Source organism: Durio zibethinus, chromosome 13, assembly GCF_047325235.1.
Source record: "Durio zibethinus cultivar Kanyao isolate XHJ-2024 chromosome 13, ASM4732523v1, whole genome shotgun sequence".
NCBI lineage: Eukaryota > Viridiplantae > Streptophyta > Magnoliopsida > Malvales > Malvaceae > Durio > Durio zibethinus.
Genome location: NC_143174.1, coordinates 1,021,509 through 1,045,783, shown reverse-complemented (window position 1 = coordinate 1,045,783; position 24,275 = coordinate 1,021,509). Strand labels below are relative to the sequence as shown.

Genomic DNA, 24,275 nt, shown 5'->3' with positions numbered 1-24,275 from the left:
GAATAGAATATGCGACAGATTGTGGCTTATCTTGGATGATGATATTGAATAGATTTTTTTTCCCTCTCTCTGTTTAATATTTTCCTCTTCTGTAAGCTCGTTGTGTAACATTATACATTGGAGGAAATATCATTCATGTAAATATTAGGCTTCATACATTTTTGTGGTTTTGCTCATGTCTTGGGGATTACTACTGCAAGCACATTTATGCAAACAAGTGCTAAGATCCTATAACTTATTCTCAACCACTGCCAGTCCAAGAATATCAACAATGGCTGGAACCATTTTATTATAACACTAGGAAGATCAAAACCAATAAGCAGCTATCTAAAACCTATCAGCTAGAAGTCCATTTTACAGCAAAATACTACAAATTTGTTAACCATTGTATGACCCTCCCACCCCATGTTGATAAACATCTCCTTTGAAGTCAGTCAGGTGGGACAAAGAGGAAAAAAAGACAGTTGGCAGCAATTACACACTTCTAAGTGAAATCACAAAGAGAAGAATTTTAGCGTGTACCTGGCAAGATTTTAAGAATTTTCATGTTTTAACAAAATGGTACAAGGTCAATGCTTCTCCTGTCAGATAAGACATAAAATAACGGCATTTGACCTTGGAATGTTTGATGATAGCTTTCTGCCTCCATAAAATATGCATTTTAAGTCTTGCCATCCCTCCATTTCCAATACCTACAAACTCCTGTAGTCTATAACAGTGACTTCGTCCTCAGGTGCATCTAGGTCTTGATAACTGCATGAAATAAAACAGGGCAAGCCTTACTAAGCTGACTGTAGAAGAGAAACACAACAGAATAACTAAAATAACATAGGCATTTTTCATCCCTAACTAAAAATCAATTGTTAAAGCACAATGTGGTAACCTCAGACTTGAGACTGACATACAGAACATAGCAACTCTATCTTTTCCCAAACCATAAGAAAAAGGGAGACTGCTCTAGTTGCATTTATCAGTTGGGCAATCAAATTTTATGAGATTAAAGAGTAAGAAACTAAGAGTCTAAGGGGTGAAGAGGGACAAGTGGAGCAGGGGAGGAATGTGATGACCTATGAGAATACTGCGATGTCATTATAGATTTCAAAAGGTAAGAAATGGTTGATCACAAGCAGGTCACCCAATCATAACACTGTTTGATATTCCATTAGTCACATGGATCACTGGGGCCACTTTGTGATTTAAAAATAGCTCGCTGCCCACCTCATTTTGAAAAATTCCATTGGAGGAACAGCAAATATTATATCCTAACACTATATACAACTAAAAGTATATTTTAATTTACCAAATCATTAGTCAATGGTTTGCCAACAGTCTCAAGCAAACTTACCTTCGTAAACGTCGAGGATCCTGTCGGAAGCCAGGAGGCAAAAGAAAGGGGGCCGGGCCACTTAAATTAGGTCCAGGACGTCCACTTCTACTATTGCCTTCGAAAGGAGGAGGACCACCCCGCTCTCTGAACACCTGCATTGCAAGTTCAGGTGGAGCTGGAACGAAGGGCCCCAATGGACTGCAATTACACATGCATAAGCACTCTAGAAAATAATAAGCTAACTACTGCAAATTGTAGAACAGCATAAGACCTACCCAGCACCAGGAACAGGCATCAATACTGGTGGTGGTGCTATATCTGAAGAAAATGGAGCTGCAACATGCATCCCTTGTCCACCAAAAGCATCAAACATTGGATCATCATGATTCCCCCCGTCAGGACCATCATTGTTGGATGGAAAATCACTTGATTGAGGGTTCTCAGACCTATCATATCTATCACTACCATTTGCTCGATTGTCACGTTCTCTACGTGAGCCACGTTCATCTTTCAAGCGATTTTCCAATAGTTTACGTCTCTGAGGCTTGTCCTTCTGCAAGAAGAAAAAATTATAAGAAAAAAGGAAACAAAAATGAGCTAGAAAGCAGTAAGAACAATAATAACATCAAAACAACACCAGTCATAGCATACCGGCATGGATTGCTGCATAACAGGTGTCCCACCAGGTGCATCTGGATCACTGTGAATGGCAACAATGTATATCTTATAGAAGTATTGTTAAAATAGAAAATATAAACAACAATATGCTGCATGCAAGACTAAACTTACTTCATGTAGTTCTGGAAATAAAGCTCTTCACGCACTTTAGACGTTAGCTCCATCACAAGCTCTGGATGTTTGAGTTTAAGATGCTTGTGCACGAATTCCGCAGCATGAAAGAGCTTTGTGCAACCCTTAGCACCACAACCATACTTCCAACCATACTTTTCATCCCTAATTTTCCGGACAAAAGGATCCAAAGCTTCAACGGCAGCAGCATCTATTTTGTCCTTAGCAGTCATTAATTCCAAAGGATCTTGACCCCTCAACCTCTCTTGCCAGCACAAGTCAAGTTTCTTTTCCCACTCAGATCCATTACTAGTCACATCAGAACTCTTTCCCTCTGCTCTCACATGCCTAAGACCCTTAGCTTCACTAGTTTCAATCATTCCATAATAATCCAAGCCATGGACACGCCACAAGTAAGTTATAAGAGTATCCAGAAGCTCAACACCTTCCAGGCCTTTCACAGAAGTCAAGCCACGAACAATAATCACTAGGCCAGTCAAACTACCATGAGATTTATCTCTATTTATTTTGTCATTGCCGGAACCACTTAAAACATTTTCCTTGATTCCTTTTTCAGAGTCCAGTTTACACACAAGGCCCAGTGCTTGTTCAATGTCAATCTGAATTCTTCTGGGATCAGAACTGATAGGGTGAGCCTTTGGAGCCGCGGAAAGATCAGTTTCTTTGGCAGGTTCCCTAGCATGCCGCCTTCTTTTACCACCAACATCTGCTTCATCTTCAGAATTAGGATCACTGGTCTGTCCTGATTTATTGGATGACAAAGCATTGACACCAGGACTTCTGCATCACAAATATAAATTATTGGTCGGCAGCTGGAAAATAATATGCAGGGAGAGCCAGGTTTAATATGCATGCAAATAAGAAGACACAGAATACCGATCTTACAAGTCCAGTGTTCCACTCTGTAGATCAAGCAAAAAGTCCTTCGCAACTTTGCGTGCAAGTTCATTCCTCCTAAAAAAAGAAATGTCAAAAGCAAAACATAAAATTGAAGGAAAGAATATAATTATAGCATGATAAAATGACACCACGCAACAAAATGCAGGGCTAGGGTCCATCAGCTTACTAACAAATTCATGAACTGAAACATCGTGAAATAAGCAAGTACAACTAACCTTTCAATAACAGTGACCAAGTTCGTTGGATGATATTTGTCTCTCAACCTACATACATAAGCAAGTCCAATTAGAACAGTGAAGTGAATGGAGAGGCAGGAATTCAGTAAACAAAGAGAAGTACCATTCCTCATCTTTGTGAGATTCAAAATATGCTCGTTTTTGGGTAGATATATACTCTGACTTGTACTCTTGGTACCTACACAGCAAAAAAACCACAGTTATTTAACATTCCATTTCTTTAAGCCACAAGTCTTAAACAAGATAAAACCAAATCAATAACATTATTCCTCATTTGTACCTGCGCTCAGCTTCAGCTGGTAGTATATCATCCTCAAGCTCTTGAATGAACTGCTTGTATGACATCAATCCTTCTCTGAAAAATTTACTTATCATGCCATATTATTGAGTGAGATAAATAAAGATCCAATAATCAAACGATAAGAAGAACAGCTTTCAAATCATCTCAATTAAAATAGAACTTGAATGATGCCAACAATGAAATGAAATGAAAAGTAATTCAAACCTCATCTAATACAGTAGTCTATAAACAAGATTGAAAGCTAACCTTTGAGTACTCCCTGAATTGGAAGCACCACCATAACCACCACGGCCAGAATCCCAATCTGCAGAAGCTATAATCATTTGGCAAACTAAAATAAAACAGCATAAATTGAAAAGAGTGATAAAAGGTCTGTTGCTGCTGCATTTATACAATAATGCATCATCACCCTATGAAATTTTAGAAGAAATACGCCTACTCATCAAAGTGTCATCATTAACTAAAATTATGCATCAATTCATAGATGTCCAAAGTTACTTTCATCATATGCATCTCAATACTTTCCAAAATGACACTACAATCTTGATAGCCAAAGACAAAGGTCAAAATAAAAGTGCTTCAAGATTATTTCAAGAGAATGAATTGAAGTTTGAGGAAATTTGAAAGTAGTGAAGCAATTTCTAGGAAGGACCACCTTGATAGCCACTGGAAGGGCGACCAAAGTACCGGCTATGAGGCCTTTCTTCAAGGTAACCGGCCCTTCCCATAACCTCACGATCATATCCAACACCATAGTCATACCCAAACCTGCACCATCCAAAGTGTTTTACAGCATGAGCAAAATCTGAATATAACCAAAACTGCTGAGTGAAATAACAAGTCATATATGGAAGTATCATAATAGATGAGCAAACTATGAACATAAACAGAACTCCAGAGTCAGATACTGAATCACCTAGTCATATATAGAAGAGACACAGGATACAAAGCAATATGAGAAAACTGAATAAATGATATATTCTAAGGTAACATTATAGTAAACAAGAAGTCTGTCAGATATTCACAAGCATTGCAGTAATTTGCAAAACAATGTAGCTTTCAATAATAGGAAAAGAAAGTCACCTCGTCCCTTGACAAAGAAGGGATCCTTGTGATGTAAGCATGTTCGATAAGGAAATAATATCAAACTTGAATACGTACACAAATTTCTAAACCAACCAGCATAAACACATGCAAACCCTTCATTGGCCATAAAAATGTTACCCATAGTCCAACAAAAAACATCTTGCATAATTACTAACTTACCCAGTGGATCAAATTCTGTCTCCTATATTTAGGGTTCTTTTGAAAGGACAGCAATACCCAGTAGGATTCTATTAGCAATTTTGGCATTCAAAATAGCCACATCATGGCCTAACAACGTATATTTTACAAAACTTTACAGGCCAATACCTAAACTACTATCTTAATGCAACCCTTCTCTTACTCTTTCAGTAAACGAACTTCCAAGATTAAATCAATCATGCAAAATACTAAATTAACAATCAGAAATAAGTTCCTTACATTAAGCACACCAAAAAGCCTATAGTTCAAATACATATAGCTAAATTAAGCTGAATCACTTTGCATTTTAATTGTAATAATAATATAAATTTAAAAAATATAACATTACCTTCTATCTCCAGGTCCAAATCCTCCTCTAGGACTCCCTCTCCTACCTTCGTAGCCTCCATCCTCCCGCCTAGACCTTTTATAAGGTGGCGACCTCCGTGGCGGAGGCGAGTGTCTCCTGTCCCTATAATTCAACGGCGGTGGCGGAGGGCTAATGCTACTACGCCGCTTGTAATCTCTCTCCTTGGGAGGCGGAGGTGGAGGAGAGCGGTTGCGATCGTAGAAGTCGCGGTCCCGTCTCTCACGCGAGTCACGGTCGCGGCGTCGAGCCGGAGGCTGTGCTGGGGGAGAGGAGTTGGGATCGTCAGACGTCGGAGGCTGTTTGTTGTTGTTGTTGTTGTTATTGTTGTCTTTACGGTCGCCGCCGCGGCGACGCTCGAGAGAATCGACCGGCATGTTAATGACTTCGGCCATGGGGGCAGTGAAACGGAACCCTAGAAGGAGAAATACAGATACGAAAATGAAAAAGGCTTTTTTTTTTTTTTTTTATCGAGATAAAAAAAGAAAGAGTAGCCGAGATGGTCCAGAAAAATATATAAATTAAAAATAAAAAAATACTACTTAAAAAAAATGGAAAAGCTCTTTCTTATACCGCCAATTTCTTTTCTTTCGGTGTTATAAAAATATAATTATAATATATATACTATTACTAGTAATTAGTAGTAATTCTTTATTTATTATAATATTATTGCTCTTTAAAAAAACTTAATCAACAATTATTATGCCTTTTGTTTTTCTTTGTTCTTTATAGTCTGGTTTTCATTATTTAATTTTTTATAGGATTAAATTTTGGTAAAAAATTAGAAAAAATTTTCAAACAAAAATTTAGTAATCATTTAAATCTTTGATTTTTTTTTTCAATCAAACAAATCTCGAATTTTTTATTTTGAATTAGTTAAATTTTTAAATATTTATTCTTATTTAATTGAACTCTTAAATATATTTTTTATTCAATTAAGATATTGATTGGATAAAAATAATTAATTTTTTTTTAACAATTATTTCATTGATGAAAATAAATATTTGATAATTTAATTAATTGTAAAAATAAATAAATATTTATAACGTAGTATTTGAATTTTAGAAATGATTTTTGTAACTACTAAAATTATATAAAAAAATTGTTACAATAATATTTGATTTTTTTAATGAAATTATCATATTTTAGATTTTTTTTTAATTAACTTAAAAAATATACCATATGATTAAGACTGAAATAAAAATGTCACTTTAGATTTAAAATGTAACTATTAATTACCCTATGATTTGTTTATTAGTTTTTTACCCAAAATCATTATTTTTTTTATTTTTTATTTTTTATTTCTCCTTCATCTAAATCCATATTTTTTTTAATTAAACAATTTTTCTATATAAAATCAGACCAATCCACAAATAACAATCTTTAAATCATTAAAATCTTTACACTATCATCGTCATTACAAGTTTATATCACAACTATACTTTATCCTTAATTTAGTCAATGCCTTTTTCAGAACTTGACATCCTTTCATCATCACAATAGCTATCAACCACAATCAATTGTCATCGTCGATCATCCATCAGTTCTAGTGTTCGCTCAAAAACTATTTCTAAAAACAATTTGATTTTCTCAAATTTCAGTTGAACGGGCATTTAAATTTTTTATTATGTCAGCCCATTAAGTTGTTTTCCTAAATATAATATGTTTGCTTTGGTTGTTAGGCAAATTTAAGCTCTGTTACTTAATAAATATGGATTTCATGGTTGGGTGAGGTTTGAAAATTGGGTCTATGTTTGGTTAGATAATGGGGTTTGGGTTTTGGTTAAACAATGGTAGTGATTTGGTGTTGGATGTGGAGGCTTGGTAGAGATATATGTTATTGATTTATATGTAGTTTAGGTCGAATTTGTGGTAGTGTTGAGCAATGAGTGATCATTATAGGTGGTTAACGCAACAAATATGAATTTTGAGAGAGAGATAATCAAATTTTAGATAAAGAGTATGAATATTTAGAGATAAAGTATGAATTCAATTAAGTATGATGATGATATAAACTTGTAATAGTGGTGGTAGCATTGAGGTTTTGGTAATTTAAATATTACTATTGGTGTATTTATTTTGGTTTAGAGAAAGAATTTGTTTGATTTTAGAGAAATATAGATAAAAAAAAAGTAACAGATTTTGATAAAAAAATAATATAACAAATTATAATATAGTTAAATATCATATTTTAAATCTCATGAGATACTCTTATTTTTATTTTAATCATAAGATATATTTATGAAATTAATATTTTTTTATAAGTACGAACACATAACATAACCTTAGTTTTTTTTTGTTTTTTTAAACTTCATTTTACTGAATTATGATGTATTGAGAGTTTGAAATTAATTAAAATAAATAATGAAATATATTTTTGTTTCAAATAATTTATTTATAGTATATGGTTATGAATTTTTATACTTATATTATAATATTTTATATTCCTATCTAGAATTAAAGATAAATACTAACATTAGCAATTTGGAATATTGCTAGAAAACAAAATTTAAATTCCTTAATTTTCAATAAAAATTAAGTGCCTCCTTTGATTTTTTTTTTAAATAATTTTGTAAGAAATTTTGCAAAGTTATCTTCCCTTTAGTTAATATCTTGAAAATGTACAAATAATAAGTTATAAGAATAAAGAATGATGAAAGGAGATTGAAAGTTAAATTCTAGTCTTTCGTTGAAGAAGAGAAAGTATACATAGAAAAAAAAATGTTAAATGCCATCAAACTTTTTAATTATTAATTTAAAAATAAATAAATAAATAAAGAAATAAAATATATTTTTGAAAGAAAATTAAAATGATTTTGAATCAAAATATACATTATGCTTATGTGGTTTGTTTAAATTGGTTAATTTGTATATTTATATCACGTAAAATATTAATAATTTGATTATTTATGTTATATTTTTATATAAAAATTATATATCACAATTTATATAAATATAAAATATATTTTTTAAATTTTGTTAAATTTATATATAATTTTTATTAAAATTTTAAATCCAGCCACTTTCATTTTTTTTTTTTTATAATTTTTATATACTGTATCGTCTTTTAAGTTAACAAAGCCATCTGTCCAATAGTAATTGGGCTCCAAGGGGTTTTGGGTTGGATATAATCCGTTCTTTTTCCTCTTCATTGTCTTCTCTTTGTTCTTTTAGCCCAAAACCCAACCCACAAAGCCACTAGTAGAAACCCTGGAATCAGGAATCAATATATTTGTTAGGTGGAGTCGGCTTTCGTTTTAGCGTTGAACCATTGGTATCTTTCACGGTCACTCGCTACCCCCCCTTCACCGGAGTTCTCCCATCCTCCGACGACAATGGTTGCCGCCAAGAAGACCGTAAAATCCTTTTTTTTTTTTATTTTGAAAATTTACACTTATTTCTTCCTGGTTATGTTGTTAATGGTGTATTTGATGAAATGCAGAAGAAGACCCATGAGAGCATTAACAACAGATTGGCTCTCGTTGTGAAGAGTGGGAAATACACTTTGGGTTACAAAACTGTCCTCAAATCTCTCAGAAGCTCCAAAGGTATGGGATTCTTTTAACTCTGCTTATTTGTCTGCCATTGCTGAAACTTTGAGCTACCTGGTTGTTGATTTGAATAATCCTGGCTTTTTTAGTTTTCTGGTTTAGATGAAAAATTATGGGATTTTTTTATTTTCTTGTTTTGGATGGTAAGCTCAGCTTGGACAAGGCCATGGGAGGGGGTTTTGGTAGATTTTGTTTGATGTGTGATTGTTCCATTTGTGGTGCTGATATAATGTTGATTGAGCTTTGGAAGACAGTGATTCTTATCTTTTATGTTTTGTAGGTAAGTTGATTATCATTGCCACCAACTGCCTTCCTCTCAGGAAGTCGGAGATTGAGTATTATGCTATGTTGTGCAAGGTTGGAGTTCACCACTACAATGGAAGTATGTCCCTTAACCCTATTACGTTCTTGTTTCATGCTTGAGTACTTAGTATCTTGTATTGTTTTTCGTATCACATTGAATTGAATCCATTTTATATTCAGTTCACAGATTATCGATAAGATCAATTCATCCCCCTCCCTCCCCCTTTGGTCTTTTAGTTATTAGTAATGAAGCTTGTATCTGAAGATTGTTTGCGAAAGCTAGAGAGAATTGCATTTTGCTGATGGAAATAGTAGAATGAACAACTAACCTGAATGTCAAATCCCTTTAATGAATTGCCAACAGTTATATAACCTGTTGGAAAGTGCCGAGTGCTGGACTCAAAGTTTCGGTGACAAGAGTTCAAATCCCGGTAGCCTCAAGTATTAAAAAAAATTCCTTTACTGAATTGATTGATATGGTCTATGATGCATTCCTTGTTGGAAACTAACTTCCCTTTTATTCTAGTTTTTCATGTGTAAATTCTGATGCTGGTTGGTGTTGATCAATGGATGACAACATTGTTGTTTAAAGTTTTCTAGTAATTCAATTTTTGTTTTGGGGGATCATTCCTTTTAAAAATATGGGTGTTCTGCTTTTGCAGACAACGTAGACTTGGGCACTGCTTGCGGCAAATATTTCAGAGTGTGCTGCCTCAGCATTATTGACCCTGGTATATGCAATGGTGTTGGTAGCATGTTGAATTTACATACTCTATAGCTGTATACTGTTCTGATTGTGGTTATATCTTGTGTTTTTCAGGTGACTCTGATATTATCAAGAGCATGCCCGATGATCGCTAAGCTATGGAGATGACATAACTACCTAGGTTTGTTCTGATTTAGTTTCTGTTTTTGGGTATCTTGAAACATTGATGTTAAAGATAACTTACTCCGACATTCAAAACTTTCATTGTAGCTCATCTGGATGTTTGATGTGGGATGCTGATGTTATGGGCCCATTTTCTAGGGATTTTGTGAGTGGATTTCGTTTAAGATCATTACTTTTACCATATTTTTCTTGTAATTCTATTTTTTCATCTGCTTGTTGGATCTCCCTTACCGTCCATTTACTCATTTATAAAGGCAGTTCGATTTTAAATCAGCTAATAGATTGCAAATATAATAGAATTTATTTATATTTGAAAGTGTAATGAAATAAAATGTTTACAAACAATTTGTTAACATATTCGATTTTTTTTTTTTTCATTGTTAAATTTAATAAACAATCATGAAAAATGTTTTAGGGTTCGTTATTTTTCCGTTCAAGAACCCTAATCCTTTATGGGAAGCGAAATTCATTTGTCATTCATTGTGACAAGATTTGAACTGGGCTGCACATTAATGGGGTTTTCAGCCCATACAATGATTTGGGCCAATGAACGTTTTCTGAGCTAAGTTTAACCTAGCTTTATGTCTCGTTGGGGTTTGGAATGGTTGGTGTATTTCGTGCTTATTCGTTCAACCTAAAGCTTGGCTGTCAACTCCAATAACACAGTGAACAGGTTGATAAGTATGAACTTTCCAAACTGTTAGTCAAGACAATCCATGATCTGCATAAAGAAAAAAAAAATGTCAATTATTGAACCAAACAAATTTGTGGTCGGTTTGGCTCCATTGTCGCACTTTGTACATCCTAATTCATGAATCACCAATCTGAACTAGAGAATTCTAGCATTGATAGATGTCTATCTTCTTAGAAACATATTGTAAAACAAGTGTATGTGTATATGCATATACGTGTGTATTTATGATTTTAGAAATAAAAGATAAAATGTATGTATTCGTGCATATGCGCGCGTACTTATGATTTCAGAAACAAAAGAGGCAAGAGCATTGCTCTAGCCTATGTCTCGATTTGTGATCACCTCCCAAGTGCAATAAACCTGATGCTAAGCTCAGTGGGGTTTTCCTTCTATTTGCTAGCTTCCATGTGAATTTGGCAACAACCATGTGTAAGTGACAGGCATAGATTCCTTTGCAGTGACCCACGTACCCAAGTACCGAAAACAACAAAATAAGTCCAAAACCTCATTAGTTGGCATAAAAAAAGGCTTCAGGATTTGAAAAACTCAGTGGACTCGACTTATTTGATGCCATTAACATTAACTTTTAATCCTTTTGCTTTTAGCCTTTCATTTCCTCCTTTATTTTCTTTCCATTTGTTCACCTCTTTTTAACCCGATTTTCAGTATATTCATCAACTTTTCTTGGCACAAAAAAGAGCCCTGCTATCTGTATGTTTCCTGTATTACCTACCACCATAAATATGCAGCTTTTTTAAACAGCTGCAACCTTAAAATTGACAACCTTTCCAAGCTGGCCCTAGTGGTGTGTGACTAAAATGGTTGGAAAGTTTGAAGAGTGCTGCTCCACTGTCAATTTGATTTTGCACATCAGGCAAAAGGTTAATTAAAAGAAACAGTTTTATGTTCTGTGAAGAAAAAAGGGTTTCATTATGTTTTGGCATTCAATTGCTTGATATCTTAGGATGGAATCAGTAGCTTAACAGGTTGGTATCCAGTGAGGCTGCCAAATGCTAATTTTTCCTAAGAAACCCAACTGTGTATTTACTTGCTAGATGAAGATGTTTAATTTCCCTGGCCTCTAACAATTGACCACCAACCATATTCTATTCTATCATCAATCTGCAAAATTCAATTGTCATTGGCATTTGTCATTTCCTTGTGCCCCTGTTGCATCAAGATCAAGCTACCTATATATCTACAAATCTGTGCCATTTCATCTCTATTATCATAAATAGTTATGAACCTGTTATCTATTTCTGTACGAAGCTTTGTAAATGTAACTAACAGACATTTAAGAGTCTAATACAAAGGAATTACATTAAGACATGTGCTGAGTAGCAAGTTGTCAGACATTTGCTGGTCTGAAGATGTCAAAGATTCCACTGACAGTAAATAATATAAGTTGTTGCTTTCCTCCTCTGATTCTGCTACACATTCCTGGTAAAATTTAAAACTAACTATGATTTTAAAGTTCAAACTATGTTGAATTCTTAGTTCCATTAAACATGGTTCAAATTCATGCAATTTTAAATAATAAAAAAAAACTATGGTTTCTTTTATATTGTGTTACTATTTTTTTTATCACATCCTTGATCTTCTTCAAATGCATTTTTAACCTCTTTGCTTTACTTTTTCTGGTAACCAATTTAGTTTATCAAAGTCAATGGTGAAATAATATAAAATTTAACCTTTTTTTACCTTTTCATGTGGGTTGCAACTTGCAACATGCTAGCAAATTATTAGATCCAGAAAAAGTTTAAGGGAAACCTACAAGACAGTTATTACAATATAAAAAATAATAGATTAGAGCTTAAGATTATAATAAATTAAACTGAAAAATATATAAAATCTTATATATTTCTTTGGGAAATGTTGGTTGGAATCTGGTATGAACTTCTCAAAGCATTTTCCTATGAAGAGTTTCTGAAACTGAAAATATTTATGAAAATTCAAGAATATAGTTGTTTGATGCTTGAAATATTATGAGAAAAAAATTTCCTAAAACAAAATGGTAAATTACTTACTTACATATTATCTTTAACACCAAAAAAATATTGAATTTGAACTTAATCATGATAAAAAAAACTTGGATGGATCATAATGATACATTTACAATGAAATATATTATGGTACAGATTTGTAGGGTCCATAAAATAAAATGGGCATTGATAACTACTTGGAGAGTTGATGGTGGGTCCAAAAAACATTGATGTTTATGAATTTTATCCTTATATTCATTCTCTAGATCTATCCTTTGCAATGAAAATTCACCAAAAAAAAAATAAATAAATTTTTAATAATTATATATCATGTCTTAAAAATGAAAAATTAAACTCTTTTAGTGAGAGGAATTTAAATTTAATTAAATGTTCTAAAATTTTCATATTACATCAACCTAAATTTAATTAAACTTAAATTGGTAGGATTGTTCTCTTTGACATAAATAATTTTAAGTTTGAGTCCAACCGGTGACCTCTTGTTAAGGTAATCTCGAATACATAATTTATAATTATTATTTTTTAGATTATTAGATATGATATATTTTATTTTGATTTAAAAAATTGAATAATCTACTTACTCCTGAATTTTTACATAAAAAAAGTTAAAATTTAAGTAATATTAGAATGGCCAGGATTTATTTCTAAATTTTTTTTATGGACATTTGTTCTTAATTTTATTCATATTTTGGAAGATTCATTCACTAAGACATTATTAAACATGTGATTTTGTCTTGGCTTGATATGTCACTTTCCCAAAGCCAAATAAAAAAGAAATAAACATTAATCTAAATTGAATTTCATCTGCAATAGTGAGCTGCCTGACTCACTTTCAAGTGAATACAGTTGAGCTCATGGCCACTTAGCTTTAACCTGCTCTATGTTATGTGTTTTAAACTACTATACTATATAGTATATATCAAAGGAGTAAAGATCAAATTCAACCTGTTAATAATAATAATAATAAAAAAAAATGTTAGGGACAAGTCAACATAACTCAAACTATAATATAAAGTTTATAACATCGAGAGTAGAGATAATACTAAATAAAATGTTTTTATATTTGTAGCCAAAATATTATAATGTTTTTTCAAATAAAAACCTTGTAGGAACTAAAAAAAAATTATGAATCTATAGTAAAAACGATTGGATCTGCAGTGCCATCCTTTCTTAAAGCAAGAATTGACATTCTAACTAACAGGGACTTACCCCTCCCAATAATTTATTACATGGTTTTTGGTGTGGACTGTCAAGTTGGCATTTCCATTTTAGCTTGGATTATTAAGAAATTGTTAAATATATCTATAAATCAATCTCTTTTCCTTTTATTTTTTCTTTTTTTAGATTAAAAAGATAATTCATCTCCATACATGAGAGTTCGAAATCTGTTAAATATGAATTTGGATATATATATATATATATGGATATATAATTATATATATATATATATATTTCATGTTTCAAACTTTTGAACCCATAGTTGATGAGGTTCAATGTCAAACTTGGCCATTAAAAACTAAGTGCTTGTAGTATTCTATAGTGCATTAGTCAAATCCCTTAAAGTAGTCTTAAGAGGCAACTAGGAGTGTTTCTAAAAGTAGTTATAAAAAGAAGATGCTCTTCTTATTTATCTTTCCATTGTAACAAGCTTTTTTAATTCTCTCCACTTTATTCTCTCCCAACCAAAACCCCCTGAAAATGCTTCTTTTCCTATGGCACTTTTATCATCATCCTGCACATAAAAAAAAAAAAAACAAAAATCCTTACTTTAATGAAAAAATCAGGATGGTGGATTTGATGCTATATGATGATACATGATAATTAATCTTTCTGAAGTTTCCAGTAGGAACCAGCTGTTTTTCTTGATCAAATGCTAGCACAGTACCCTTACAAGATGAGATATGATGGCACAAAGACTTTCAGTTTCAGATTTTTTCCTTGTCAAAAACAATATGTTTTGAATCTATATGAAGTTACAAGATACCGAAAAATTTGTGTTTTTAATGGGCTGAAAAACCTTAATGAGGAAAACTTGCAGTAGAGAGAGAAAGGGTAGAAGTGGGGACCACAGTCCAGAGAGTGATAGATGGGCCATTGTTTTCCAAATGCCCTTTTGGCTTTTGCATGGAAGTAACCGGCCATTGTATTCTTCTTACAAAAAACACAAAAACCTTCATCAGATTCGCCTTCTCTTTCCCTCTCTGATGACTGTTTAGACGGCTTATCTGTGACTGTCTCTCTTAAAAGCTTAACCCTTTTTTCTTTACTTGTTTATAGAGGGGAAAGCTCTACTCTGCTCTCTCTTCTTTAACTTGTTTCTATGATCCTCTCTTCTTCTATATGAACACGACTCTGGTATCAAATCCAAGCTTTTCTTTTCTATTTTATCTCTTTAATTAACATATATCAAGGTTTCCATCAGTCATTTGTATTCCTTTTTTCTTTTATTCTTATCAATTTGCTGTTTTCTTCTTCAAGATAACTGCTTTTACTACCAATTGCTCGATTTGGCTCTGATTGATTTTTTCTTTTTTTTTAAATCTTTGCAAGATGAGTTTTTGATTGGTTTCCTTATCTGGGTTTTCTCTTTCATTAATTTGTAAGCTTTTTTATTGTCAAAAGATTGATGCTTTTTCATGAATTTTGCTTCTAACTGTTATTTTGTTGTTGCCCTTTTTTCAGGGTGAATCTAACCTTATTACTGTGTTCTGGGTTTTTAATTTTGTTCTCTTCTGCTGCAATTTTGAGCCACTCAAGTTGGGTTTTCTTCTATTCAAGGTATTTTCATCTCTCCTTCTCTCTTTGAGATTTGCTTTTATTTTATGTTTCACAGCTTTGACAAGCAAAGATGGAACTTTTGGGATATAGAAATGACTTTTTGGGAAATGTTTTGAGTTGAAGAGAAGTTAATCATGTTAAGATTATATTGTTTGATCGCTATTGTTGGTATAATTATACTGTTTTGTATTGAAAGATGCACACGTGAATATCCACATAGATTCCCTACCTTCCCTTTTCTGGGTTTCCTGTTCTGCCTTAAAATTTTGAGCTTTGCAGCTTTGCAGCTTTTTGTTTTTTATTTTGCTTCTTCATTATGTTGCTTTGTGCTGAAAAATTAAAGATAGCTGAGCATTCTTTAATCATACTTGCTCTTTAACTTTTACTCAAAGGTTGTGGGTTTATTTTAGGTTTTGAGTTCGAGATTGTACTTCAAATATTTTCCCATCCAATGTTCATTCACTTGCTTTCTCTTGCTCTATTAGCTTAAATTGTGAACTGGTATTCTCTTTTCTTCTTGTTAATGTCGGTGTTTATTGTTCCATGTTCTTCTAGCATTATCTTTTGCCTTAACTTTCTGTCTTCCCCTCACCCAAATTTGTTTGGTTAAGTAATCTATAGTACTAGTTGTTAATCAATAATTTTTAGCATCAAGCTTCCCATTGTATGATTTGTGAAATCCACTGGATATTATTGCACATCTAAAACCTTAAATCTGCAATCTTATATTTGGACAGCTTTTTAATTAAATACTGAAGATGCATTTATTTGGATATTCACATGTGAATATCCAAGATGCTCGGCTGGAACAAATCTTGGAGTCTCGGCATTCAGTCTTAATTTGAATTTTGAATTAAATGGACACTTTCTGTATTTATCTTTGAAATTTTAATTTTGAGTCCATTTTTTCTTGAGTTTGTTTTAACGTTTCTTTATTATGTGCTTCAATAACAGTAGCTTTGATTTTGGATAGGTTTAGCTTAGTATTTTCTATTAGATCTTGGAAATGCAATCTTGGTTCTGGAAAACATGCTTCCAAACTATTGCAACATGTTTTTAGATGTTTATTTGATGTGCATGAGCTTGGTTTATTTCAGGAGAATCCTTATGTCCTGATTGCTTGTTAAGAGGAGTATCTGTCTGTAGAGGATAGAAATATGGGGGCCTCTGGCTCTAAAATAGAAGAGGATAAGGCCCTGCAGTTATGTCGTGAAAGGAAGAAGTTTGTTCGTCAGGCACTTGATGGCAGATGCTCACTGGCTGCTGCTCATTTTGCATATATTGAGACACTAAAAAGTACAGGAACTGCTCTTAGGAAGTTTGTTGAGCTTGAAGCTCCAGCTGTTTCTTCCCTTTACACTTCAACTAATGCTACACCGGAGCCCCTAGCTTTAACTGAGAAATCTCTTTCCCAGTTTTCATACTCTTCTCCATCTTTCTCTCAACGTGTAGATGCAACTGAAACATTTTCTCCATCACCTTCTCCTCCTACTTCCAGTCATTTTCAGGCAAACCATATGAAATTTGGGGCTATTTCTTCAAAAAAAGTTGAAGAGAAACCCCCTCTACCTGATATCAGATTGGTAACCTCATCAAGTACTCCACAGAATACCACACCTCGTTCCACTGAAAAACCAGAATCATCACCGTTTGAAGCTTCTTCTTTTCCCTCAGGAACTCCACAATGGGATTTCTTTGGTCTTTGGCATCCTATTGACCATCAATTGTCATTTCAAGAAGGGAAGGAATTGAACCAAGGGTCTGAAACTGTTGATCATTTAAGACAACTTAGGGAAGAGGAGGGTCTTCCTGAGCTGGAAGATGAAGAGGGGGTGTCTTTACATGAAAGAGAAGAAACTCAGGCTTCAGAAGATGAATTCGATGATGAGCCTCCCACAGATTCTCTAGTTCGAAGTTTTGAAAACCTGAATAGAGTAAATGACCATAACGTAGGCAAAGCATCATCAATGGTCCCTCCTGCTGGTAGTGTAGCTTCAGAAACTGACTTCCTCAATGGGGAAAAGAGCAATTCTCCTGATTTGTCGCCATTAGGAGGTACACCCTCCAGTGTTTCTATTCTAACTGAAATAAAGAAAACACCTGTCAAAGAAGATGATTCTGAAAACAAGGTTGCCGCTAAAGACTTCCCTTCTGTTATGAAAGACATTGAGTTCCTCTTTATAAAAGCTTCTGAATCTGGGAAAGAAGTTCCTAGGATGCTTGAAGCTAATAAGTTGCATTTCCGTCCTATTTTTCCAGGAAGAGAAGGTGAGATCCAGACTCACTTCCTTTCTCACTCTCATATGCATGCCCTTCCGCACACACGTAGAGAACAGCTTTCTAGTATGTTTGATGTCTCATAAGGGTTGGCAGCTATGCTCAATTAAGAACTGGTGTATGTTAATGTTAGTGAGGAGGGGCATGATGGTATTTTGCAGTTTTTTATATTGGTTTTCTTTTATCTGCATTAGCAATTAAAGAATGAATTGGATTGAATGCATTTGGATGTATTGTAACCTTGATATGTGAAAATTTGGTAAAGTAATTTTGAATTTATGGAGATTTGGGAGAAATTTCCATTTTATTCAGTTTCATTGAAGGACCTTGGGGAATAGTTGAGATTTCTTACATTGATCTGAGTTGGTGAAAGCTATTGTTAACAGAACTTTCTACCATTCAGGTGGATTGACAATATCCACGTTCTTCAGAGCCTGTTTCTCTTGTGGAGAAGATCCTAGCCAAGTTAAAGAAGGTAAATCTCCATAACCCATTATAGCTTAGATATAAGTCATGACAGTGTTGAAGCATTTTGAGCTCCCTTAAAGTGTAGTGCCATGCACTTTTTTTTCTAATGAAATACATGTCTTGATAGTGAGTCGGTATGTTGTGCACCAAATGGCATATGCTTGGCAGATAAAGCTATGAGCAAAGTTAACCAAAGGATATATCATTATATCTTGAAATTACAGTGTAACGTGGGAAGAGAGGATGAATAATATTAATTGTTTGAAGAAAAAAATTAAAATGAAAGAATGATAAAATGACTTACAATATGTGTGATTGCCTTGAAATCTTTTCATGAAACCATTGCATGATGAAACTTTAGCAGTTGGAAGTGACTGCTTTGCCAACTTTTTAAAGTGAGACCGTAAGACCGTGGGATGCTTTTTTTTTTTTTTTCTAATGCATATATTTTACTACAAAATACTTGCAAGTTACAGTTATGCATTTAATGGTGCAGCAAGTAGAGGAAAGTGGAGTTATATTAATGGATAAGCAGGAAATTTCACATATTTAAGGCAATAGTGTTATCAAATCCTTTTATGGGGAATATAATTAATATGGTATTATAGGTGCTTAATCTAATATGTTTCTAATATACCATCCTTGTTATCATAAACAATGAATGAGCGATAAAAACATGCAGGTGGCAACTGTGGTAGCATCTTAATATCAGCAAACTTATTCAATTTAAAATGTATATAGTGAGATCTAGTGCAAATGTTTTATGATGGGTACCTTCTTAATGATTGTAGTTTATTTTTCAGTTTTGATTCCTTTGCTAATCCTTTATTATCTTTACTTAGACCCTCCTCAAACTGGTGTAAAATACTTGACATGGCATAGGACAACATCGTCTCGATCATCTTCATCTGGGAATCCTCTGGGATTAAACTCAAAGGATGATGTTGAGGACCTTAGCAACAATCTTTTCTCTAATACCTGCATGATTTCAGGCAGTCATGCCTCAACCTTGGATAGATTGTATGCATGGGAGAGGAAGCTTTACGATGAAGTAAAGGTATTATTTGTTTTTTTTTCTGTTGCTTTTCTTTTCCTTTAAAGATTTGCATAGAAGTTTTTGTTTCTGGTTATATGCCTTCTGTTTAGACCTTTTGAGTCCAGCTTAGTCGAAATAGGATATTCCAAGATAAGTTCAATGTTTTGGAGGTTAAATGGACTAGGAATTGAAGTGATTGTGTTGAAGAATGTGGTTGCTTAGTACTGGTTTTGTGGTTCTGTGCTACTTATGTTTCTGCTGTTAAAAGATTACCATTAATAAGTGAACCCTTTCAAGAATATAACTTCAAATCCCTGGAAAATGAATGCTTTTGTAGTTGGTCCTATGTTTCCAGAGTTTGCCTATATGTGGAACGTATATTGTCTTGGGTTCAGAGTTAGATTTCAAATAGTTTACTCCTACTTGAGTCTAGTGGTGACTTGTTTGAAGTTGTTTCTCAAAGTTGAAAGTTCTCCAATTTTGCACCTGTAAGTTTTTGAAGTTTTGATGTTATCTAGTCAAGCAGTGATTTGATTGGAGGCATTAAAATTTATGATTAATGAAAGCTTATAATTTTGTAATTTCTCATAACCTCAGGCCAGTGAGTTAATCCGAAGTGAGTATGACTTGAAATGTAAAATCTTAAGACAGATGGAGTCAAGGGGAGAGAGTTCAAGCAAAATTGACAAGACTCGAGCTGTTATCAAGGATTTGCACTCCAGAATTAGAGTTGCAATCCACAGAATTCACTCAATATCAAAAAGGATTGAGGAATTACGGGACAATGAGCTGCAGCCACAACTTGAGGAGTTGATTGAAGGGTATGTTTGTATTAATGCTTTTCCTCCAACAATTATATCCCCATCATATAAGTACAGTAAGGAACCGCTTGTCATATGCTATGCTTTATTCCCCCCACCCCCCCCCCCCCTTTCCTGTTGCCTTCTGTTTTTTACCTCTTCCATGCTTGCAGGGGAGGAGAAATAATTCTCTTTTATTCTCCCAGAACAAGATGGGCCACTTTTCCATGAACCATAAAATGACAATTATACGCATAAATTTCTTTGTCTATGATGATTTTATTTGCCATTTCTGCCATACTTTTACTGACTAAAATAGTTTTGCTTGTGCTCATATCTGAAACATTCTTCTTCTAGATCATCCGTTTCACTTGTTGTGCCAACACAGGTTGAGTCGAATGTGGGAAGTGATGTCTGAATGTCACAGGCGTCAGTTTGAAATTATCTCTGTGGCAAACAAGATTGGCAACATGAAAATCTCTGTACTGTCTGAATCACATTGGCAGATCACTGCTCATCTTGAAGATGAGCTAAGGTCGCTCTCTTCAAGTTTTGCAAAGTGGTTTGGTGCCCAGAAAGCTTATCTAAAGGCCATAAACAGTTGGCTCGAGAAATGTGTTCCTATTGGAGAAAAATCTTTAAAGAGATCTAAGAGAAAAAACGATGACCCCCAAGTTGTTTTGAGAATACTTGGCCCTCCAATATATGTAACATGTGGTGTTTGGTACGACAATCTTGATAATTTGGAGCCAGCTCTAAAGAATGTCTCGGACTCCATTAAATGTTTGGCAGCTGATACATCTGGCTTTTTACCACAACAAGAAAAGGAGGGGAAGAATGCCAGTCGTCCGTATTCAGCATCTGGGAAGGATGACAACGGTGATTCTGCAATTAATATGTCCAGAGATGAGGCTATGAAAGAGAGGATGTCAGCATCAAGGAAAGATGACAACATCAGTGATTCTGCATATAACATGTTCAGAAATGATGCTTTGAAGGATTCATTTGGGACAAGCTTAGTTTGCTTTCTTGGACAATTGAAGAGTTTTGCAGAAGAATCCGTGAAGATGTATGCAGAACTTGACAAGGAAATTCAAGACGCGAAGCGTAGGTATGATATGCTTGTTCAAGGAGCTGAGATTGGAAATGATGAAAGCAATGTTCAGAGCAACGATCAAAGCAATAACCAAAGCAGCAGCGGTAATCCAAGCGGCGATCCATCTAAGGATCAACTGAAGTCATAAGTGTAAAATTATTCTATCTGGAAAAGAGTTGCTCTACAGAAGACAGACATAAATTTGTCAAGCATTCGTGGCAATTGCGTTTAAGAAAAATCTGTCAAATGAAGCATTTCACATATGATGCTGCATTTTTATATCGAGATCAGAATAAAGGGATATATGGTAGATATCCTTCTTTTACATTCAGTAAGTCAATAAAGAAGCTCAGCTTTTGTAAAATGGATGCCATAAACGGGGTGATCTGTAGGCCATAGCTGTATGTAGAGGTATGAAATAAAACTTGTATAGTCACTTTCTTTGATATATTTTCACCCGTATATTCTCATTTTGGTTGAAGTATCCATGGTAAGGCAGTGAGCAGTAGCTTCTGCTTCTGAAAACTGGAAAATTTGTTTGAAAATCTTCTGGATAGAAAAGTCCAAAGCCCTCAACATCAGAACAAAACCTCACTTTCTCAGTTTTATATGGGTTCTGTTTGGGTTCAGATTGTTCATAAAAGATGAAGGTCTAATCAAGTTTTCTTTGAAATCTCAGGCAATCTGAACCCAAACTGACAATAAGGTTAGGTATTAGATGGTGACTTAAAACCATTTTAGTTTAAATCTCCTTTCTATTTCTTGCCTTCTGCCATTAATGAATACCTTTTTTTTCACTGTTGGAACTGGTCCAAGTTGTGACCAATTCCTGAGCTTATGAAAAACGAAATTATTTTCCTAAACATTTCACTTTCTTGGAATGATTCTTGTGAGTATGGGTCTAGAAGTCGTACATTTTCATGCAAATTGTGCAACAACAATTATTGGATCATTGAATGAACGATGAATTTAACAAGCAAATAGCAACCACCACTAATATACTTGTCTAAGAAATCATTTGTCAAGCATTTTACTTAATCCAAAAACAATGATTTCTAATCCTTGAACTGGTCTATGAAGGGCATCGAAATCGTTTTAGTCGGTCAAAGCTGATAGAATCGAAATCATATTGAATCTGGACTTAGTTTTACATCTCAAGTTTTATATAAACTTGATTTTTTTGATGATTTTAGGAGTGTATTTCTCACATTAATATGATATATTGAAATTAGAAGTGATATCGATTTGTATCAAATTGTATTTAATTTTATTTTTTTGAATAATATATAATATTATAAATTTTTAAAATTTAATCTGAACATATTAATCACAACTAATGACATATTAATCACAAAACGTTAAAAAAGAAAACTATATTCATGAAGCACTATCTCCACGACCAAACACTCCAACTTTTCAACCGTACTCCAAACGCTACCAAATGTCTACTCCATAATCACACTTCTTTGACACAATCTTGGACGCCGCCGTTAAATTGTCCACCGTTATCTTACACGTCACTTTAACGGTTATCTTCCACGTCTTAATGGATCCCACTTTAATCTTAACTGGCGCTCTCAGCTTCAAAGTAAAAGGCACCGCTCCTTTGTTTTGCTCATCGGAAAGCGTCGTAAGCGCGGCGTTGGTTAGTTCGATACCGGAGCCCTTTAAAGCCATTTGAAACACCGTTACGTTTTTCGTTGGCTGGTAAAAAGCCGGCAACGCGCCGTTACCGATGTTAATGTCTTCGTAGTAAACTATGACGGAGCTGCCCTTCTCGTAGTAAATACCGATTTTATCGTTGGGGTTGTGTGCCCGGACAGTGACGTCGAATTCTGGCGAGAGCGGAGAAGATGACGTCAGGTTGAACCCGTTGATGGCCACGCTCTCCACGGAGTATTTTGGGGACTCAGGCTTGAAAACGAAGTAGACCACGGCGGCAACAATACCGGCGGCGAGGAGTTGAACGAGGATGCTGATCAACAAGCAGAAACAGCATCGGCGGCAGGTGCTCCGCCGAGCCTTACGTTTTGACAGATGAGCGTAGCGGCGTGCGTTCTCCGGCGGAGGGACGCGGTAGATTTGGTCCTTGGGGACTTGGATGACGTAAGTTCCAGGTTGTGGAACAGGTTTCTCTGGCGACGGAGGTGCTGGTTTTGGCATCGAGTGTTCATTGGTGGCAGGTGGGGAGTCACTCGGGTGGACTCGTTCGGCCATCGTGCTGTTAACTCAGTGGCTCACTACAAAAAGAAAACGGGAGAAACCAGCGTGTTAGTGTCTAAGAGAGTACCAAAGCCCGGGTATGCGTAAATCCTTGGCCCTGTCTTGTCTTGTCGTGTCCTGTCCTGGCAACATTGGAAAAACTGAAACTATAACGGTGGAAGAACATACCTGGAAAAACTGAAACTTTCAGAAAACAAAAAGATGGGTTCTTCAAGAATCGAAGAGAAATCCAAAACAATCTTTTGCTTTTGTTTTCTCGATACTGGCTATGGCTGTTGGGAGACGAAGAAAAAGAAGAACGAGTCTGAAGAGTTCCATATAGAATGAGTGAATGACTAAAGCAAAGGGCTTGGTCACATAAATATATACTATGGAAATGACAGTTCAGACACTGATTGTCAAGAAATTAGAACTCAATTGAAGAACTAATCAGCTTTTAAAAAATGTCAACTAACTGCCTCGTTCAGGAGCCTGGTTGTCCGTTGCGTTTTTTTTGTTGCTTATCCCTTTGTCCGCGTGGGAAAATTGAAATTGGGGCCGGTTGGAACTGGGCCCTTTTCCATTTTTCTTTTGGCGTATAATTACCATCTTAACTGGTTTTGTCACAACATTTTCCTTTAGCCTGATTTTGATGTCCACCCAATAAGATTTTTTTGTTATATATACATATATATGTTTGATATATAAAATTATAATAAAATATGATAAAATGATATTATAAATAAAATAAATAAAATAATATTATTTTATCTTATGTTTATTCCGTATAATGATTAAAATAAAATAATTTATTTATTAATCAAAATTATTTTTACTCAAAATTATATAATTTAAATTATTAATATAAAATTTAAGAATATAATAAGATATGTAAATTTAATCTTATGAATTAACTTTATTTTGAGAAAATTAAATTATTTTATATAAAAAAAATA

The 24,275-nt window shown here is 34.2% G+C and overlaps 4 protein-coding genes across 7 annotated transcripts; 2 read left to right on the top strand and 2 right to left on the bottom strand.

Annotated features, from left to right (window-relative positions):
* Positions 1 to 263: 263 nt before the first annotated feature.
* LOC111303570 (serrate RNA effector molecule-like) lies at positions 264 to 5,702 on the bottom strand. Its single transcript, XM_022899927.2, has 12 exons — positions 5,208 to 5,702; positions 4,230 to 4,342; positions 3,821 to 3,878; positions 3,554 to 3,628; positions 3,377 to 3,451; positions 3,253 to 3,300; positions 3,023 to 3,091; positions 2,117 to 2,917; positions 1,979 to 2,027; positions 1,603 to 1,880; positions 1,346 to 1,525; positions 264 to 753 (listed from the first exon to the last, which is right to left on the bottom strand). Exons 1-12 carry the CDS (start codon positions 5,618 to 5,620, stop codon positions 693 to 695), a joined length of 2,220 nt encoding a protein of 739 aa, XP_022755662.1. The 5' UTR covers positions 5,621 to 5,702; the 3' UTR covers positions 264 to 692.
* A 2,728-nt stretch (positions 5,703 to 8,430) lies between these two features.
* Positions 8,431 to 10,241, top strand: LOC111303573 (large ribosomal subunit protein eL30-like). Of its 2 annotated transcripts, XM_089742448.1 has the most exons (6): positions 8,431 to 8,581; positions 8,668 to 8,773; positions 9,057 to 9,158; positions 9,742 to 9,810; positions 9,900 to 9,966; positions 10,056 to 10,241. In XM_089742448.1, exons 1-5 carry the CDS (start codon positions 8,561 to 8,563, stop codon positions 9,938 to 9,940), a joined length of 339 nt encoding a protein of 112 aa, XP_089598574.1. In that variant the 5' UTR covers positions 8,431 to 8,560; the 3' UTR covers positions 9,941 to 9,966; positions 10,056 to 10,241. The 2 variants fall into 2 exon arrangements, with proteins under 2 accessions (XP_089598574.1, XP_089598573.1); XM_089742447.1 differs by having other exon boundaries at positions 9,900 to 10,241.
* Positions 10,242 to 14,777: 4,536 nt separating this feature from the next.
* Positions 14,778 to 21,598, top strand: LOC111303566 (nitrate regulatory gene2 protein-like). 3 transcript variants are annotated; one of them, XM_022899918.2, is made up of 7 exons: positions 14,778 to 15,017; positions 15,345 to 15,440; positions 16,538 to 17,708; positions 18,121 to 18,192; positions 19,028 to 19,242; positions 19,819 to 20,042; positions 20,410 to 21,598. In XM_022899918.2, the coding sequence occupies exons 3-7, from the start codon at positions 16,598 to 16,600 to the stop codon at positions 21,263 to 21,265; spliced, it is 2,478 nt and encodes an 825-aa protein (XP_022755653.2). In that variant the 5' UTR covers positions 14,778 to 15,017; positions 15,345 to 15,440; positions 16,538 to 16,597; the 3' UTR covers positions 21,266 to 21,598. The 3 variants fall into 3 exon arrangements, with proteins under 3 accessions (XP_022755653.2, XP_022755655.2, XP_022755654.2); XM_022899920.2 differs by having other exon boundaries at positions 14,778 to 15,073; XM_022899919.2 differs by lacking the exon at positions 14,778 to 15,017 and adding an exon at positions 15,177 to 15,261.
* An 809-nt stretch (positions 21,599 to 22,407) lies between these two features.
* Positions 22,408 to 23,649, bottom strand: LOC111303569 (NDR1/HIN1-like protein 13). Its single transcript, XM_022899926.2, has 2 exons — positions 23,509 to 23,649; positions 22,408 to 23,357 (listed from the first exon to the last, which is right to left on the bottom strand). Exon 2 carries the CDS (start codon positions 23,332 to 23,334, stop codon positions 22,552 to 22,554), a length of 783 nt encoding a protein of 260 aa, XP_022755661.2. The 5' UTR covers positions 23,335 to 23,357; positions 23,509 to 23,649; the 3' UTR covers positions 22,408 to 22,551.
* Positions 23,650 to 24,275: the final 626 nt, after the last annotated feature.

Bases quoted from the DNA above. Each gene is read 5' to 3' on its own strand.
- LOC111303570 (XM_022899927.2), bottom strand. From the start codon at position 5,620: ATGGCCGAAGTCATTAACATGCCGGTCGATTCTCTCGAGCGTCGCCGC. The intron at 3,879-4,229 runs GTGGTCCTTCCT...TAGCTTCTGCAG, and splicing joins CCCTTCCAGTGGCTATCAAG to ATTGGGATTCTGGCCGTGGT. The intron at 2,028-2,116 runs GTAAGTTTAGTC...TGCCATTCACAG, and splicing joins TATTTCCAGAACTACATGAA to TGATCCAGATGCACCTGGTG.
- LOC111303573 (XM_089742448.1), top strand. From the start codon at position 8,561: ATGGTTGCCGCCAAGAAGACC. The intron at 8,774-9,056 runs GTATGGGATTCT...TATGTTTTGTAG, and splicing joins ATCTCTCAGAAGCTCCAAAG to GTAAGTTGATTATCATTGCC. The intron at 9,811-9,899 runs GTATATGCAATG...TGTGTTTTTCAG, and splicing joins CCTCAGCATTATTGACCCTG to GTGACTCTGATATTATCAAG.
- LOC111303566 (XM_022899918.2), top strand. From the start codon at position 16,598: ATGGGGGCCTCTGGCTCTAAAATAGAAGAGGATAAGGCCCTGCAGTTA. The intron at 17,709-18,120 runs GTGAGATCCAGA...TCTACCATTCAG, and splicing joins TATTTTTCCAGGAAGAGAAG to GTGGATTGACAATATCCACG. The intron at 19,243-19,818 runs GTATTATTTGTT...TCATAACCTCAG, and splicing joins AGCTTTACGATGAAGTAAAG to GCCAGTGAGTTAATCCGAAG.
- LOC111303569 (XM_022899926.2), bottom strand. From the start codon at position 23,334: ATGGCCGAACGAGTCCACCCGAGTGACTCCCCACCTGCCACCAATGAA.